This window comes from Poecilia mexicana, unplaced genomic scaffold (genome assembly GCF_051168715.1).
Source record: "Poecilia mexicana isolate PSO_F unplaced genomic scaffold, ASM5116871v1 scaffold_2, whole genome shotgun sequence".
Classification (NCBI taxonomy): domain Eukaryota; kingdom Metazoa; phylum Chordata; class Actinopteri; order Cyprinodontiformes; family Poeciliidae; genus Poecilia; species Poecilia mexicana.
Window position 1 is genome coordinate 41,707,260 of NW_028263371.1, and position 19,808 is coordinate 41,727,067.

Here is a 19,808-nt window from a genome sequence, read left to right on the forward strand (position 1 = left end):
AATGTCTCAGCCTGGAGCTCTTTCTTTTGAGTCATGCTTCTCATCAGTTATCCAGGTGCATCTTGTTGTGAGTGATTCCATAATTGTTTCCTCTTCTTGATCAGAGAAGATGCCATTAATTAGAAGAAAACAATTTCATTTAAACTTTGAGGGTTTGTTTTGCGAAGCAGGATTCTTCAGCTGTGTAAGGGAATTGTTCAGATGTTTTTTTTTCCCCTCACAAAATAATACAACTAAGCTTGAATGTTTCAACATGATGACTATTTTATATTTACTGTGTGTAAAGTTTAAAATAATAATAATAATTTCATTTGGCATTCAAGAAAAAAAAGCTAATGAGTGGCTCACTTGTAGAGGGGTCATCCATCTATCTGTCCATATCACTCACAGTCTCCTGATGAGGTGTTTCCAAGTCACAAATGTGTCATGGTGAAATGTTTGTATACCTTTGTTGGGAAAAAAGATCCAATTTATTTTTAGGTTTTAACTATTTCTTTATTTGAAACATCTTTTCACATCAGAGAAATAACGATGACATAACAGAAAACAAAAACAAAACAAAAAACGTCTTTGCATGATTAGAGCAAGTATGAATTAATAGTATAAACTATAATGTATGTATATATGTATGTATGTGTAAAGTCAATAAAAACAAGAACATTCTACATAGCAATATACTGCTTTTAATAAAATAAAAACTTTAAATGAATAAAAGCATTTATATTTAATTTATATGTATAACAGCCAATAATACTAAAATACAGATCAAAATATTGAAATAAAAAAATAGGCGTATTATTTTAAGAAATATATTTTTAAAACAGTCTTTGCGAAAATAAAATAAAACCACCTAGAGTCTGGGGGACAGACAGTCCGTTGTTTTTGTGTAATATATGTATATATATTTTTAAATCAAAGCCGAGTCAATTCCAAAGCTAATTTAACTCTTATCTGGTTGTAAACCAATATGATATTTCTGTACAATATCTCAGTTTTTGACGAATAATTGGTTTGAAATGAAAAGTAAAATAGCTGACTACGTATATCCTGTTTCCACGGAAACATGTTCACCCGGAAGTACTCCATTTTCCGCGGGTCTTTTGGGACAATAACACAGTGTGCAGAAATGGCGGGTAAGGGGCTAAATGCTTACGTTTTATAGTCATTCAACATTCATTTACGTATATTTCGGTCCTCAATAGATGTAAGGACTCCTCTTCGCCTCCTCGAAGCGCATACCTGACCTGTAATGTCTTCAAAACACCGCAAAAAACGAGCTAACGTCACCTAGCAAATGAAGCACAGGGGTGCCTGTAAGCTAACGTTGCTTTCAGACTGTCATGGCATCACATTTTCGGTTTTAGAAACACTTATATTCAAATCTAAGCTGGGTGTAGCTGTATTAATAAATACGGAGTTCTCGCTGTGTTGGAATGATGCTGTTTAGTCGGCTGACAGCTCTCCTGCTGCATCTTCTCTAATGAAAAATAGTACTTTGTAATCTGATTTACAAACTATATTATGGATCCATGGAGTTTCAACCCAGCTTATCTGCGGTTACATGTCTTTGTAGACCTTCTGTAAACACATAAGCTTAGCATTTTATTGACAATCAGGTGTAAAGACGCTTAGAGGACGATATAAATATGATTTAAGGTAGTACTGATTTGAGAAAGCTAGTAAGCTAGTTAGTAATGTTAACATAGAATAATAGTTTTAATTCCCAATGTATTTTTGGGTATAAAGAGCTACTGACAATACATTGCTGTGAAAAAGTATTTGCTCAGTTCGATGACTCTATTTATTATTTATTCTTTTCACACTTTAAGGTTTCAAGTCACTAACAAAATTCTAAGATCAGAAAATAATCAAATTGAATGCAATAAGGGATTTTAAATGAGTCTTCACATTGAAATTCTAGAAAAATATATCTATACTAACCTCAGGGAAAATTTATATTATCAACAAACTTCATTACAAAGGCCTGATTATGTACCTGTAGAATCATTACATCCTTTAAATAGAACCTGTTAGACAAAATGAAGTAGGTTAAAGTATCTGTCAAAGAATCATGTTTCTGTCAAAAAGATTCAATACAAATGTAGAAAGTTTTGGAACGCCATACTCACAGTAAGATATGACTGAATATGGTGTGTTTGATTGATGGTTGTCAGAACCTTGACAACTTGAGCTAACTGATAAAACCATAATTTCTGTTTTTTACTAAAAAAAATCTCAGGGAGAAGGTCGATCTTAAGGTGTGTTTGAGGACAGTATCCAAAAGAGCCTTAAGCACAGAAATAAGGGCACTTCTCAATGTTTAAAAAATGAAATAAAGACTTTAGATTGGTCTAGTTAAAGTTCAGACTTAAATCTGATTGAGATGCTGTGTGATAATCTTAGACAGACCATTTTTGCTTGAATCCTTCCAATGTGGTTAAATTAAAAACAATTCCTCTATGGCAATGCACAAAGTAACTGCATGCGACATTCCAGTGTTACGAGTGGCACAACTTGTTTTTAGGTTCATGGTGTGATTATTTATTCACTTAGGGCCAGATTAGGTTGGATATTTTTTCCCGTTTGTTAATTGCATCATTTGAAAACTTCATATTTTTATTTTCTCAGGTTTCTAAAATCTGTTTGATCTGAAACATTCAAATTTAGACAAAAAGTTGCTTTTCATTTGTTTGTTAATTTGGCCTCATGTGCACATTCAGAAGATAATGATAGTTATTTCTGGATATTTCATTACATGCCTATACATCTTGCTGTATTTATTCATGTGATCTCCAGACATCAATGTTATTTGAACTACAAAATTTGACATATGGAGCTCAGGAACCAGTCAATGTGGGCTTTAATTCAGTAAAAAAATATAAAGCACAACCATATATGCATAAGAAGAAAATTACTGCATTTCTGTCAAAATAAAACGTGGAGCATTTCCTTAGCAACAGTTGTGTTTTATGGACACCCACAGATGTAAATGCGATGGAGAAGAAACTGGCTGAATACAAGTGTGACACAAATGAAGCGACCTGCCTGAAGTTAGGTAGGTGTTTTAATTTTTGATGACATATGCTCATTTATTTATTAAACATTTTTATTTGACTCTCTGAAGCTCTCATACTAATCAGTGATCTGTTGCTGTTAGTGCGATTTCCTGAAGACGTTGAGGATGATGGCACCACATTCCACCCAGAGTACAGCCACCAACTATTTGGAGATGAGTGAGTTTTGTTCCCCCAGTATTATGTACATGAAGTTGAATTAGTAAGCCAAACCTGACACAAGGAAGTATTTACCTCTGCTGCTCTGTCTGCAGTCTCTGTGCATTTCCTTAATTGAAGCTGAGAGTATGAGTCAAAATGATGTTTGTGCAGCTGTGATAAACCCATTCTGTGTCTTTATCAAAAAACAAATATGATATTATTTGCTTAAGGATTTTACACGGAGATCAAACTTATCACTTTCCTGTGTAACGTTTTATAATTTTTCTATTTTTCATTGAGTACTAAAAGGAGCTATCTGGCTTTGAGACGTTTGACCCAATTGGGAACAATCAATACCAGTAGTTGTACCAGCCCTCCCCCAGCACCTCTCCTCTCAGCTCCTCCAGACTAGCGGCACCAGCAATCAGCCAACAGCTGATTTTAACTGCACATCTACTGAGCTTATCATATAAACTAAATCTCAGTGCAATGCTCCAAAGAAAGTTGTTAGAAGCTTAATGGAGAAATGAGTGTCGGAAAGAGCAGGAGCTTCTTAAAGAGACAGAGACACGATTTCAAGGCATTAAATTGCAAAGTCAAATTTCCTTTAATTCATGTTTAATATTTTTATAACAACTCAAGGTAACATAGTTACTTGATTGTACTATAAATGTCTGGAAAATACACAATGCTGCCCCTTTAACAAGACTGGGGGAATAAAAAAAAAGTGCTGCAACTGTTCCTACACGCCTTCGTTTTTTGTTTTTTTTTGTTTGTTTTCTTACTTATGCTCTTTCAGATGTGCATCATATTTATAAGCGCTTGCAGTCCTCATAAACTGTCTTGACTTGGCTCGTGCAAGTGCCTAACAACCCGAGCTCTTGGAGAAAGCTGGAAAGCCTCACACATCCCAGGCCTGGGGACAGCATGTAAACTCCTCACAGAGAGGATCCAGTCAGCCGGCATGTTGGATTTGTGAAACATCTTGCTGGGAGGCGATAGTAACACAGAAATTCCCTCATTAGGACGGTTCTTGCTGCTTTATGACCATACATAACATCCTGTCTTGTATATGATTTTGTTTACATGCTGCATGGCCGCAGATACTCAGAATATGGCTTGAACAAACTTTCTCACAAGCTTCTTTTAATATTTTGTTTGACATCTGCTAGTGATAAAAATGGTACATTGTGATCCTTTTTTAATGTGTTTTTCCACCTACATTTGCACTTTTATTTCAGGTAATTAGAAGCTGGTTTAATAATTAGAGATGATGACATGCACGTTTATGTTTTTTATTAGGATTAAGTAAATTATTTGTAATTGAAACAAAGAGCTTTAGGATAGTTTAAGCCTTTCATTTAGATTAAATTGTGTATTTAAAGAGATTTTAAAGCAGTTTCACGTCTCATTGCACGATATCAGAACAAGTTTTCCATTAAGTGACGATGAACCTAACCAAATGTAGATAGCTTTTCAGTAAGCTCATCATTGTTTTCAGATTTTTTTTATTGTTTTTTTTTTTTTTTTTTACATCTGGGGCTGTAAAGATCACACATTCTGTCAGAACATGTGATTTTCCTTTTTTTCATGTTAGATAAACAAAGAGGAGCCAGATGCAGACACATCAGCACAGATTTACTTCCAGTATTTGTGGGATCTTACAAAACATTGCAGAGTTGCAGGATTCCAATAATTTGCTCCACTAAAGAGATGTTGAACTCGAGCAGCTCTGCGTTGTTGGCGGTGACACCTGTCTCTGGGCACGGACATACAGTAGCGTGCCGCTCTGCTCTAAATTGCGCTTCCAAATTAGTCAAAACTAGGATCGGTTATTTTTGCGCTCGCTGCAATCAACTCAAAAGGAACTCTGTAATTGGGGCATTAATTATTTCAGCAAGCGTTAATTGCTGGTAAACCTTAATCACACAGTTGCATAATGATGAATCTGTTTTGCCAAAATGTATTTGTTTCTTTCATTATCATATCACAATGCAGCACAGTGAAACTGGTGACCCTAGCAAGCATTCACTATATCCAGCCAGGTGTATATTTAATGATGGCGGATGCAAAAAGAATAATCAGATGCTTTAATGAGTCTATCCATGAAGCAGCGAGTTTTATAATACCGTGTTTGTGAGTCTCTTATATAGATGCAAACTCACTTGGACTTGTAATCTAACTGGAGTTGCTCTCTCCACAGTGAGGTCGCTTTTGGGTACAAAGGTCTTCAGATTCAGCTCTTCTACACCGCCGGAAACCTGAGCACACTCTTCAAAGTGAAATACTCATCAAAAGTTACAGACACATTTGATTGTGTCGAGGTAAGAAAATTGTTTTATTGAAATTTGACTCCTTTACATGTGGAGTTTTTCAGAGTTTTATTCTAGGCCCTGTCTTATTTTTGGATATATATAGCTATACTTTGGATAGCAATTTCTGATATTTATTTTGTAACATGTCCAAAACCGTTTGTAATAATTTTGTTATATTTTACCAAATTAAATTGAACAAACCCTGACTTTAGAAAAATGGTGGTAGGGCTTCCTTTAGAGGGTGTTTCCACACTTGGTTAATTTCCTTTGGTTGTAACTTTTTCAGATTTTTCTTTTTTTCACTCAGAGAAAACTCCAAACCTCCTAAAAGTCAATCATTTCAACAACATTCAGTCGGTTTATTGGTCAGACGGGAGCACCGAGAGTAAATCCAGGAAGTAGATTCTATGTTCTGAGACTGCAGAAAACACAGAGAATATATTCATATAGGTGTTGTGTGTGTGTTTCTAGTTACAATTTCAAGCAAAATCATCTGAGAAGTATACTGAATGATTGATAGTTACATTAGGTTGTATGCAAACACTCACTAATATCTTTATATTAGTGAGTTTGTTTACTCTACTGGCATCCCACAATGCAACGGAAACCTGGCTATGGGAAGGTGTTTGGCTCACGCTTGCAGCTTACTTCTGGTATCTGTGTCGAATCGAGGTTGGATTACATCATGTGCGAACCAGTGAAGCAAGACGGTGGAAGCACTGTGCTGTCAGGATAGAGGGAAAGATGAATGCAGTAAAGTACAGACACATTCTGGATGAAAACCTGCTGCAGAACGCTCTTGACCTCAGACAGAGGCAACAGTTCATGTTTCAGGGGGACAGTGACACCAAACACACAGCCAAGATATCTAAGGAGTGGCTTCAGGACAACTCTGTTGTTGGCCTTGAGTGGCTTAACCAGAGGCCAGACTTGAACATCCATGGACAGATGTGAAAATGGATGTGAACCAACATTTCCCATCCAACCTGATGGAGCTGAAGAGATTCTGCAATTAGAAACAGGTGAATCTGCCCAAAAACAGCAGCTGTACCAGGCTGGTGGCAGCATGTTTAAAGAGACTGGAGGCTGTGATGACTGCCACAGGTCTGTTAAGAATACTTGTGTACATCTGGTCTAAAAATATATAATAATAAAAATGTATAAAAACATTTTGTGTAATGGGAATTTGCATGTGAAGTTTTGAGAAATTGATTTAATCCATTTTGGAATAAAACGGCAGTGTAGCAAAATGTTGAAGAAGTGAAGGTCTGTGAATAGAAATATATATAAATAATCTCCAGGGTTGAGCTTTTGGTCAAGAACTTATCCCTGAAGATGCTTGAATAGAATTGATTTATGTTTCTCTGACAGCTGAATTGGTTTTTATGCTAAATTTAATTAAAAGAATCAGGCAGCTTAAATACATAATTTGACTCTAAAGTGAAATTTTGCACCCTGCTCTTTTATTACTTGATAACATTAATCAGGTAAGGAGGAAATACCAGCATTAATCAGTCAAGTAAAACCTGTGGCATCCCACTTCTCCTTACATCTTGTGCTATTTTGAAAGAAATGGCAAAGTTGTAAATGAAACAGAAGACGATCTTTACTCTTTGTCCTTATGGTCTCATCTAGGGCTGCATTATTAAAGGAACATGGGGCATTTTGTGATTAACCCAGCCTTTCCTTACTTCTATCTCTCTTTTCCATCATCATGGTCTCCTTCCCGGAGCGTTAGCATCTCTGTCACCAAGCTGTAGCTCAGGTGTGGACAGTCAATGCCCTCCCAAGGGGATACGTATATCGCTGACAAGCACGGTTTGAATGCATGGCGCCCAAATTGTTTGAGCCTACCAAAAAATAGCACAATTTTATGTAAAGTGCAGCTCCAGCATTAACCAATTAAAGATTCGCGTCATTATTAGACGTGTTGGTGAGCAGAGTTTGGAGCCGTCATGCAAACTGGAAAGCGCTCCGACTTCAGCGCTGACCCCGGCGCGTTGGTTCACCTTGTCAAGGGTTTGAGTGCAGCTGCAGGGAGCGAGGGGAGCTGCACGGTTCAGGCTGCGTCTGAAGAGTGTTTGTCTCTGAGTGTGTGTGGAGACGGTCGGGGTGCGGTGCAGCTGGCGAAAGATGAGGGGGTTGATGCAGCTGCTTGTTACATTGATTCAAAACTCTGACCAGAACTCACCTTCTAACATTTAAAAAAAAAAAAAGACATCCTCACTGCTGGAAATCTTCCAGAAAACTAATTTAAAGCCACGTCATTATGTCGGTCCAAACATCTTTTAAATGTTTGTTTTTAATCCACATTAATGTCTTAAACCGTGACTTCTGATCAGATGAATATAATTATTCAACGCTGCACCGGCCCTCTGAATGGAATTACCAGATAAAATTACAACAATACGACAAATTAGATACTTTGTACTTGCCTTTGTGCTTATTGTTAGAAATAAAAGACATCAACAAACTGCTGCAAAGGAACATTGTTGAGTTACATTCAGGACAAAACGAGGCGCCTATTCTTGGAGGCTGTGCAATTTAGTGTCTAGTAGGTAGGAGAGTGGGCCGGACAAAGCAACTTGTTTGTCCATGGTCTTTTAAGTGTGGTCCTCGTCCCCCCAGAAATGTGGCTGAACAATCACAATAGTTAAGAGGCATTCAGCTGCAGGTGCATTACTTCCAGTTAGATATTAGCTGATGTCTGAAAGGGGGGAGAATTAGCAGAATGTTGCATTAGCCTTTTGTGGCGCATTTTGCTCAGACCTTCTTCATTTCCCGGTTTTCAATGCTGAGCAGCGAGGGTCTCTGTGCTCCAATAATGCCCATCACACATGTAAATGGTGTGAAAGGGCTTCTTAGCAAAGTGTTCTCATGTCAATCCTTGTGGAAATGGATACAATGCAAACATCACAGCTGAACTAACCACACGTTGTACTGAGTAAAAAGTCCGTGGGTAGGGGCCCTTTGTCTCTGGGGCTCTTTGAAAACGCGGGGGCAAATTCGTTTGATTGGGTTCACTTGGCAGGATTAGAGGAGAGGGCTCCATTATGGATGCCCAAAGGTTTGTTAAGCTGAGATCAATTCATGGGGTTTTCTTCCTCAGTGAGAAGCAGAAATGTGTTTATTGTGGCAACTTCATCACATATTCATGGTTTAACATAAGTAGTAAATGTACGGATTTAAGTGGCCTTGTTACCATTGGGGAGTCGGGGGGGTGGGGGGGGGTGCCTCTGCTCAGCTGACAGTTTTAATTGCCTAATGGGTTTCTGTTCAGCCGCTCTAAAAATGTACACTTGCAGATTTATTTTTGCAGCCTTAACTTAATAAAGAGAGAAAACACTTTCTAGTTTCTTCTGCATTTTATTCAGCTTTTTCACGTTTTTCTCATTTTACATGCTTAATCAATAATTATAGATATTTAGCGTGATAGCACAACAAAAAGTTTTCTAAATAAAAACCATGAGAAATGCGTTGTGCGTTTGAGTCAATGCTTTGCAGACCCGCTGCAGGGTGTAATTACTGCTTTAGCATCATGTGCCTACCAGCTTTGCACGTTTAGCTATGTTTACGCACATTCTTTGCAGAATCACTGAACCAGATTGGATACAGAGTTTGTGTAACAGAAAAACAATTTTCGCTGAGTCTAAATCGGATTCAGGCCTGGGCTTTGACTGGGCCGCTCCAACACATGAAAACGCTTTGACCTAAACCAGTTGAGCAAAGAACTGCTTGTACTGCAATAAATGTTAACTACATAAATGTCATTGATTTAGACTCACCATACCAGTAACGCATTTCGTGATAATTACGGTTTAATGCAGCAGAAAGTCTTTTAGGAAGAACCTCTTTACCAGAATTAAGTTGTTCTCACCAACAGCAGATGGAGCTGGATGCAACTTTTTAAGATTAGACTTTGGTCCTAAGATGGAAAAAAGACGTTTTTTGTTGTTGTTGTTGTTGTTGTTGTTTTTCCCCAGTAGCTGGATGTAGTGACCTCTGTGTGGCGGTCTATGTTTGAAATGAATTCAAAGAAGAAAGACATTACCACCATTAAATAGTATTTTATTTAAATGTTAGTATAATAGATATTACTGCATTCACCAACATCGCTGCAGATTGTGTGCTTTACTGATAGCTCTAGAGCCAAAAATAATTGGAAATACATTGTAATATTAAGCTTGTAGGTAAAAATGTGCAGTAAAACATGAGATTTGAGCTTTTTTTTTTAATCTCTGTAATTCATAAAAAAAATACTTGATTATAATATAAATTACTATATTTAGGGGCTGCTTAAAGACACAAAAGAGAAGTAGGAAAGGATGAAAAGCCTGTCACAGGTTGGGGTCTCGTATGAGACACGAGGACCTTCCTCCACATGTTTGCTGTGCTCCTATTAAGGCTTACAGCAGCTTTCTTCTTGTCACTTTTCTACAACCAATGGTTGCAGACAAATTCTCCCACCTGAGCTCTTGATCTTTGCAGCTCCTCCAGAGTCATCCTGGGCCTGTCTGCTTCTCTTATTAATGCTCTCCTGACCAGACCTATCAGTCTGTTTACTACTCAGGTGATGCCTGAAGGTAATTGCTTGTCCTGGATTTTATTTTGGGGTGTCAGAATGAATGGCTCTGAATTTAAATGTGCTTTTCTTTCATTGCCACTGTTTCTTGGTGTTGGTTTGTCACAAATTGGCCGGTAGCAATAACAAATGTTGCTGGATGATAAGGTTGATACATTTATTACAATAAACGATAATATTGTTGTTTTAAGACCATTTTCAAATCACATAATAGTGATAACATTGTATTGTAAGTACAGCCTCTCAAAGATCACCAAACATTTCACTTTGGAACTGGGAGACATTTTAAATATCAAAAATAAATAAACAAATAGTGACTAGTTACATTGACTTGTACTTTGTCCTGTTTACTTTGACTCGAATAATTTTATTATGAATTATTGCTACTGTTATTTGAGTAAAATTTCTTGATACTCTACCGACTGAGTAACTTGAATTAAGAACAAGCTTGTTTTGGACCAAAATTCACCAGACACAGACTCACACCTTTAGGTTTTAATAAAGTTTCTTAAGTTTTGTGTTGAAAGAAATTGATTCAGAACTTTTTTTTTTCTTTTTTTTTTCCTTTCCCTGATTTTGTTATTTAGTAATTATGTCATAAATTGTTCTCATTTTGGTCCTTAAAATACCAAAATTTCCACGTAACTTTATATTTTAAACCATCTGATGGTGGGACGTTCTAAGATTGTCGTAAGGGGAAAATCGGGACAAAACAAAAACTGAGCTTAAAGTCTTCTCTGTCTAAATCTAATGATTACTGAAGGGCAATATAGAATACAGACTTCATAATCTGTAGTCTTTTTGGTTGAATGTAGTTTTGATTTTATGTTGTCTTCAGTTTTTATTCAAGTGCATTTTTTGTTAACGGAGACTTGAGAGTCTTTTTTGTTTTTGGCTGTTTTGTTTATTTTGTTTACCAGTTCCAGTGTTAAGTGTCCTTTTGAAAATAAAGCGTATCTATTTTTGGCAGGATATCGCACCCATAATTATGTCGTTACCATTACATCAGTTTAAAATGGTCTTCAAACAATATTGTTGTTTGTCGCAATGATTTTTGAGACAATTAATCGCCCGTGACAGGCGTAGGTGCTAGTTGCTTTGCTAGGCCCAGTATGTGTTTCTTCACTAAGCTGGGTTTTGGTTGCGGTATCCAGGCCGACGACGTCGAAGGGAAGATCCGGGAGATAATTCCCGCTGGTTTCACCTCCAACACCGACGACTTCATCTCTCTGCTGGAGAAGGAGGCCAACTTCAAGCCGTTCGGCACCATGCTCCACTCATACACAGTCCACAACGAGGAGGCAGAGCAACTCACCTACCAGATTCACAAGGTACAGACGCCTCGCGCTCCCCTCCTTGCCTGTTGAGCCAGTTTTGAAACTTTTTTTTTTTTCTTGATGTTTTGCTCCAGGCTGACATCAGCTGCCCCGGATTCCAGGAGTACCACGAGCGCCTGCAGACCTTCCTCATGTGGTTCATCGAGACCGCCAGTTTCCTCGACATAGACGACGATCGTTGGGACTTCTTTCTTGTGTGAGTGCCCTCCTTAATTGACACCAATTCCCCCCCCTACCCCCATCCCCTGCCTGCCCACCCCCAATGCTTTACCCTAAAGCTTATATTGTGTCATTGAAAAACAAAGCCCCCCTTTGAGGCGCTTGTGACCAATTACCAGGCCAGTTTGATTATATTTCCCCCTGTTGGAGAATTGTTGATCAGCCAAGAGCTTCCTTTGTACCCAAAGCCCTTTTCAGATTTTTCGGGGGCAAAGAGCTGAATTGAATACTGTTGTCTTTTGAAACACTGAACAATGTCTTAACAGTAAAAAGAGCCTCTGCCAGTGTTTTCTTTACCCTGGCACCTATTAGAAGCGACAATGGGCAAAAAGGACTGAAGTGATCTGGAGGAGCTCAAACCCTCCTCCAACCCCTTCTCTTCCTCTAAGTTGCAGCACTCCAATTAAGTGCATAATGTATTCAGGTTGCAGCAGGTGTACCAATCGGGGCTCGAACGCGCCGACGTGAGGTGGGGGGCGGGGGGGAGTGTGGATGTGGGAACAGAGAGGCTAAAACGGACACTGCTCCGGGAGTGTGCCTGTAATTGACCTGTTTGCCTTTGTGTTTTATCTGCAGATTTGAAAAGTACAATAAAGACGGGGAGACTCTCTACGCCACTGTTGGCTACATGACAGTTTATAATTACTACGTATACCCAGACAAAACCCGACCACGTGTAAGGTAATTGCTGGGGCAGCGCGTGCCTTCCCATTCTATTGTATTAAAAAAAGGAGTGGAAAATTATACATTTCTTTATCCTCTTCCCAAAGAGCCCAAATTACTGGCTTCTATAGCCAGCCATTCATCCAGATTTTGTTTCAGAACCAAACCAGGGGGATTTGTATCTGAAAACAACTGTATAGATGAGCTTTTTATGTGATTTGATTTGTTGCATTGACGAATCAGTATAAAAGTCTATTATTTGCTGCTTTCAATCAAGGAATTTCTCTTTCTCAGAAAAACAACAACTTACATCACTCACACATTTCTTCTATTTTTTTTCCTCCTCGTTTCCCTTTAACTGAGCAGCCAAATGCTGATCCTGCCTCCTTTCCAAGGAGAGGGCCATGGCGCTCAGCTCCTGGAGGCCGTGCACAGGTTTTACTGCAGCCTGCCAAAAGTGCAGGACATCACAGGTGAGCATCACTTGTCTTTGAAGACTGGATGGACTCATTTATATTTAAACATTTGTGCTTAAACTATCTTTTTTTTTCTGCTGTATTACTAGTTGGTTAAAAAGGCAAGCTTTGATCCGAAAGCTTTTCCTAGGAGTAACTTAACGCTGAAAGTGTAAATAAACACAAGTTTGATTACAATTGATTTTCACGTTTTTTGGGGGGGGGTTTTGCAGACAGGAGGAAAAATTTCTACATAGTTTATGTGCAAAAACATGAAAAATAATTTGGGAAATGCAAAAAAAAAAAAAAAAAACATATTAAAGCATTTTCAGATAAAAATGACAGGGTTGTGTTGTAGAGAGCCTCTTCATTTGCATCCAGAAGCTTTTGTTGCTGTGAGCGATGCCCCCCCAAAAACCCATCTGAACTTACTGCTGACGTTTCAGACCTTGTGTGTCCAAGTCCAGAACTTGACATCTACTATCCTCCAACTTGTAGATGAATCCCTTCCTGAATCAAATGAATGACTTGTTGCTGGGCTAAAAGATGCCGATGAGCCAATTGATTCAGGCTTGTTGGTGAAGGAAGGGATGTAAAACTTGCAGGATGGTAGATGTGGAGGACTGTTCTTGAGCAGCTCTGTTTTAGGCTGTTATCAGTCTGTTAAAGACTTGCTGGAAAAACACTTAAACTGTGGTGTATTGAGACTTGGGAGGCTCAAAGGTGCAGCTTTGTCCATTCTTTCTTATTACATTTTCATTTTTTTCATATTTATTCAGCAGGTGCTGGCAAGTTTTGGTGATTTTCTCGGTATTTCCATGTGCAACACTGCAATCTCAAAGGACTGCATAGACATGATTTTCAATAGGATACTATTATTAAGGGATCATACTTGTGCATTCTAGCTGCAGTGCACGAACGCTTCTAATTAAAATCTTAAGTAAGTAAAAAAATAATTAACTGTTATAACTCATATCATCCAAGTATCTAAAGAGTCGTTGATGGGCATTCTCTGGGAAGGAAAGATCTCCAGTAGCAGATCTTTCTTAAGATCTGGGGCAAAAAGTTACTATTTTTTTCTGTTTTGTGTTTCTGGATAATGTATCAGATTTAGAGTTCAGCTTCAAAATGCTAAAAAAAAAATTGGAAAAGGTGAATTATTGAAAACTTGATCAATTCAAACCCAATACAAGGTTTACAGTAACAAGGAAATAACTTGCTTCGGTAAGTGGGAACGTAGCTCCACGTGTTAAAGATGGATTCATGCTCTGGAAACCACATGAGTTTTTCTAAACCTGAATATCTTCAGTAGATTTTACATCAGGAGAACATACAGGACTGTCCAGAGTACTGTTATCCTCCTGATGAAGCCCTTTGTCAGGTAGCCTTCATGAAGTGCAGCATCCTGATGAAAGGCCCAGTGATCATCGCTCTGATGAAGACACTCAGTCAAGAAGGATGCCTGCTTCGACATCTGACGACAGCCGGCTGCAGTTTGCCCAAAGCTCTGTTGTTCCATTAAATTCAGATTATATATTTAAGTTTATTTTATCCTTTTATCTTAACTAGAAAAGCCAACAGATGTAGAGCAGGATGATGATAACACCTAATAACCTTCTTGTCAATCTTAGAGTTGTTGGATTTCTACGAGTTATTCCAATTCTTCCAAGTTATCCCAGCTCTTTACTGCACTGTCAAAGTTTCTGCCCACATAGGAGGGGAATGAATCGAAAACCTGACCAGTCACATCGACTCATGTTAATGGTCTGATTCTGTGTCTTTGCAGCTGAAGATCCCTCAGAGAATTATGTGAAGCTGAGAGACTACGTTCTGACCAAGCTCTGCCAGAACCTGCCGTCCTTCGATGCGGACAAGCTGCACCTCGGCTTCTCCGCCGACATGATCAGAGAGGCCCAAGAAAAGTTGAAAATCAACAAGGTGCTGCAAAAAGACTTAACAAAAAATATTAATAAAAAATTAATTGATCATTTTTATAAAAAAAAAAAAAAAATCGCATCAAAACCATGAAATCTGTCTAATTTTATTCAATGTTATCACACCACAGCAGTCTAAAACTGACACATGCGAGTTGAGTCATAATAGGCTGAATTAAAATCTAATAAAACAAAAGACATCATGCCAACCGTTCTGTTTTTTGTTCCCTGCAGAAACATGCAAGGCGAGTTTACGAAATCCTGCGTCTAAGAGCAACAGACATGAGCGACGAGGAGAAAGCCAGAGCGTACCGGTTAGAGGTGAAGAAGAGGCTCTTTGGGCCCTATAGGGTGAGGTTATAATTACGTCGGCATGGAGTCGGCTTTCAGAGCGCCACTCTGAGCGATTTCCATATGTATTCAAATATATGTGAATGTCAGATTGTCTCTGCTGTCAAACATGGATCCAGTGTGTATTCCTCCACCTCTTTTTAGCATAACATTACAGCTGATTGATTGTGAGAAGACGAATGGTGCATTCGCAGCGCTCGCTTGATCGGCTCACAGTCTTGTATTGTCACTATTTATTATGTTACCTTTTTAAAACAGCAGAAAAATTGATCTACAGGCCTGTGAAAATTGATAGATTACCAGTGGCGCATTGTTAGAGCCACAATGGGGCGCACCAGGCGTCTGTGGTTTTGCCGCGGCTCAGGCTTTTTTCTATTCAGGCATGTCATTAGCCGGGATTTGCATTTCTTTGGGAGAAATCATTTCATGATCGTGCATTTGAAGCACTTTGTCGTGGGGGAGGGTGGGGGGGAGGAAAAAAAACCCTGCAACTATTCAGAATTTGGCTCTTTTGAAAGCCAGCGCACTTTTATCTCATGTTTTTGTTGTTGTTTTTTGTGCTCTGGGTGAGTTCCACAGAAAATACAGAAACTCCTCTGAGTCCGTGTTTCAGACTTGACATGGGAAACACTGAGTTGATGTGTGCACCAGAATAACTCCCTACATCCTGTTTGCCTGTGACATTTTCTGTTTGAGCTGCTCAGTGAAACTTTGCATACCATCCATTAGAGAATTTGCTGTCAGCGGGGAAACCGCACGTCTCGGGCAAAAGGCAGAGACTGACACTGAAAAGACCTATGTGGCGAAGCGGGACGGAGGAATTCCTTGGGAGAGTGGCAGCGAGGGATCTGGTGGCCAGATGCAGAGGGATTTTTTTTTTTTTTTTTGCTTCACTCAGGAGATTTTAGCTTGTAGTCAGTTGAATGACAGAGGCCACAGCCCTGCGAATGTAAGAGGGGTTGTTCATTTCTGCTCTGAGCTCCAGTTCCCTGGTGAACGTGTCGGCCAGCATGGGTGAGCAGGTTTCTCCACACGCAGCACATCGTTCAGCTCTCACTGCGTCTGCGTTTTCTCTTGCAACCTGCTGAAACCCTGGGAAATTAACAACACTGTCGCAAATTTTCTTTCATTGTCCCTTAAGTATTCATTTATCTTACCTAATGACTTTGCTGCCTGCTGGTTCAGATGCAGCGTTTGTAGTTGAGGACCAGGGTTTTCCAGGTTGAGATCATTTCAAAAATGACAATAGTTTGGAAAAATATTTATATTTCTAGACTTTGTTTCCTGTAGCATCCATTTATCTGTTCACCTGAGCATCAATCATCAATGAATTTATTCATTTATTAATCTGTCCATCATCCAATAATTTACCCATCCGCCACTCCAACCATCCTTTTGCCTATCTGCCCGTCCATACATGAAACCTGTCGCAATAAGCAATTTATCAAATAATCACAGTATAAATTAAAGTGAACTCAATAATTTCCGTTGTGATTATTAATATTTTTCATGACAATTTTGTTTAGAGACATCATAATTCATTTTATTTATGGTTTCGATTATGTGTGTTTTTTATTTCAGTTGTATTTATTGCTTTTGGTTGTCATGTTTATTTTTCAATATTTGAGTTCTTTGCTAAATGAAAGTTTATCGTTCTGTAGGAACATAAACTTGGTTGTTGTGAGACTTGAAAATGATTTCAAAACAACAATATTAACATTTATCGCAGTAATTACTGGGAAACTATCATCAAATTTATTATCGTGACAGCTCTATTACCCATTCATTCTAATGTAAAAGTATCTGTTACAAATTCTGAATCATTTTCTCATTTGTTTGTATTAACAGTTGTCCAAAAACATACCAAAAATATTGAAAATTTGAGTCTTGAGGGGGAAATAAAATGGTATATTTTGATACTAAAAATCTCTTGGAGAACGCTGGATTCTGCTCCGACTCCTCTGGTCAGTTACCGGTCCCGATCAGGTTCTTGTAGTTATTGGGTCGCCTTTGTGATATTTGTTTTACGGAGGTGCCACATAAATGTTGAGGAGTGTGAAAGCTCTAGATTCCTCACCGCTGGTTTACAGTTTGGCGGTAGAAATGACGAGGCTAATCTGGGACGTTTGTCTCTGCCGGTGCAGAAAAACCAGAGGGAGCTGGCGAAGATGAGGAAGTGCTTACGGCCAGAGGAGCTGGTGTCCCACATGGGCCAGCTGGACACGCAGACGCAGCACGAGGAGCTGGAGAAAAGCTACCAGCTCGCCCTGGAAGACTACAGGAGAGTCATCGAAAGGCTAGCGTCGCAGGCCTGATCCCGCTGGGCCAGAGTCCGGTCTGTACAGAAGCCCTCGTCGCCGCAGCACTCGAGCTGCAGCCGACATGACGCTGGTCGAGTCCTGCCTGATTCCCAGCTGATGTTTCTACACCAGAGGAAGTAATTCATTCAGGTTGAGTGGGGGGGGCTTCCTGTTTCTTCCATGTGTTTGATCACATTGTGCGATATGATATGATGTGTAATATTTTCACATGGAACCACAAGTTCACTATCCTTCGATTTATTCTCCATTGTTTTCTAAACCTCTGCCATCTGCAGTTTCAGGTGTTTTTTGAAGGACTTCATTGTAAAAATTAAATAGTGTTTTGTATGTTGTTCAAATGGGGGTCATTCTTAAGAAAACAAATAAAACGGAGTAACCAAATTTGACTTTTTTTTTTTTACTTCTCATTTACGAGGTTGCCAGTTTATGTTTTTTTTTTCAGATATGATGTTCTGATGCGGAAACATCGTTCTGTTGAACATAATTAATTGGGATTGCATGCAATAAGTTAATTACAGGGAAAACAAATACATGGTCGACACTTAGAAGGTCCGGGGAGTTTGACATTTTTATTCAGCCTCTAACCGGTGATACCCCAAAATGAAACCCAGATATGTTGTGAAGAACTGTTTTTAGAGAACAGCATCGTAAACACCAAGGAACAAAGCAGACAAATAGAGATAGAGTTGAGATGCTTAAAGAATGGTTGGATTATGAATTAATACCCTAAAGTTTGGAGATCACCGAGAGCTCTTAACCCATCTGAAAAAAAGATCAAAACATATTCATGTACAAAGAGCCTAGTCAAAGGCCTTAATCCAACTGAGAATCTTTGGGAAGATTTGAATACTGATGTTTTCCCTCAAAACTGACTGAGATTAAGTTACATATATATACGTGTACATATTTTTCTTTTGATGTGAAAAGTTCGTAGAAAGAAACCCCAAAAGTAAATACAGTTGAAAAGTCTGGCTTCTTTAACGTGAGTAGAGAGATGACTTCAAAATTTTGGACAATAATCAAACGAGTAAAAATTAAAAATAAATTTCAGACATTTTTTTGTAAATGATTTTGCTCTGATATCTTGTTTTTCTTTCTTAAGCAGGAGAAAATTAGCTGTTCCTTCTTTTTTCCTCATTGTTTTTTTTTTTTCCTCTATTCGCAGCTATTTTTAGCTTCTTGTCTAAAATAGCTGAATGTAATTTCTGCAGGATCTGTGGGTTTTCCCTCATCCCCAGTCATCATGCTCTTTTCAGACGAATAATGATGTGAAATTGCGAGGATGGAAATCTCCATCCTGTCGAGGCTGCAGCCGTCGCCGTGAATGATGATGCCAGAATAAAAACGAAGTGTGGGACATACGGATAAATCCCTGTAAAATCGGACATGTAGAAAAGCCTTGTTGTAGAACACAATAGGCTGATTAATTCACTTTCCAGTGTGTTGAGGGATTTTTTTATTTTTTTTTTAGTGGTGTAATTTGTCCGGGAGACCCTCTCAGAGCTAATGTAACTTCTGATTGGTGCTGGTGTTGAGTGTTGAGACTAATGAGCGTTATAGTTTCCAATTGGAAACCCTTTGTGCTGCTGTGTTGCCCCTGCTTGTGCAGATCACTGTGATGAATACCCATCATACTTTATATTACTTTAGCACATTGTCACTAAATGAAGGCTGCGGGTCAATTTTCAATTTTTCTCCCCCTCTCCACTTGAAACAAGACCAAACCTTGGAACCCTTCACATCTCTAATTCAGACTGATTGAATCCACTCATGGTCACCAAGGGCCTCCTCTCACTTTAGTTTTATCTGCTTTTTCTACACTGAGTGAACATTTTGCATCGCGCTGTACATGCTTAGCACACCGACCTGCTAATGGGAAGTGGGATTATCGTTTAGTGGGTGAACAAGTTTAGTTGCTGTGTCATTATTCTCAGGTTTGCTTGTGGGATATGCGAGGCTCTGCTTAGTTCGTAGGGGACGTGAAACCTACTCTGCCTTGCAAAAATATTCATAACTCCTTCAGCTTTTCCATATTTTGTCACGTTTCAGCCACAAACTCAGACGTGAACATGTTTTTTGTTTTTATTATGTGGTCAAATTATATGCATAAAAATGGCCTAGTCAAAGACCAGACATGAATCTGATCAAAAATAATACAACACTTGAGCTCTAATGTCTCAGCCACTAAAAATATACATCAGGTTTTCATTAAAGGCAGTTGGACTCCATCAGACAGGCCACTATATTCAATAAGCAGAACGTGAATTCATGGCGTAATATATAGTTTTTATCACCAGGCATTGCCTCATTGCATACCTCTGCAGGTGGGATATTCCACCTGCATGTCAGCAAAGGACAGGAAGTCGCATCATCTCGTCATATTATGATGAAGATTATTTGATTATTTAGCACTAAT

At 38.7% G+C, this 19,808-nt stretch overlaps 1 protein-coding gene across 1 annotated transcript; it reads left to right on the top strand.

The window, feature by feature from the left end:
* The first annotated feature begins 1,052 nt into the window (after positions 1 to 1,052).
* Positions 1,053 to 17,773, top strand: hat1 (histone acetyltransferase 1). The gene is made up of 11 exons (XM_015013329.2): positions 1,053 to 1,133; positions 2,984 to 3,055; positions 3,158 to 3,233; positions 5,419 to 5,539; positions 11,267 to 11,443; positions 11,524 to 11,645; positions 12,245 to 12,349; positions 12,698 to 12,804; positions 14,573 to 14,724; positions 14,955 to 15,071; positions 17,216 to 17,773. The coding sequence occupies exons 1-11, from the start codon at positions 1,064 to 1,066 to the stop codon at positions 17,384 to 17,386; spliced, it is 1,290 nt and encodes a 429-aa protein (XP_014868815.1). The 5' UTR covers positions 1,053 to 1,063; the 3' UTR covers positions 17,387 to 17,773.
* Positions 17,774 to 19,808: the final 2,035 nt, after the last annotated feature.

Coding starts and splice junctions, on each gene's coding strand:
- hat1 (XM_015013329.2), top strand. CDS start 1,064: ATGTTCACCCGGAAGTACTCCATTTTCCGCGGGTCTTTTGGGACAATA. Junction 11,444..11,523: donor TCACCTACCAGATTCACAAG/GTACAGACGCCT, acceptor GTTTTGCTCCAG/GCTGACATCAGCTGCCCCGG. Junction 12,805..14,572: donor AAAAGTGCAGGACATCACAG/GTGAGCATCACT, acceptor GTGTCTTTGCAG/CTGAAGATCCCTCAGAGAAT.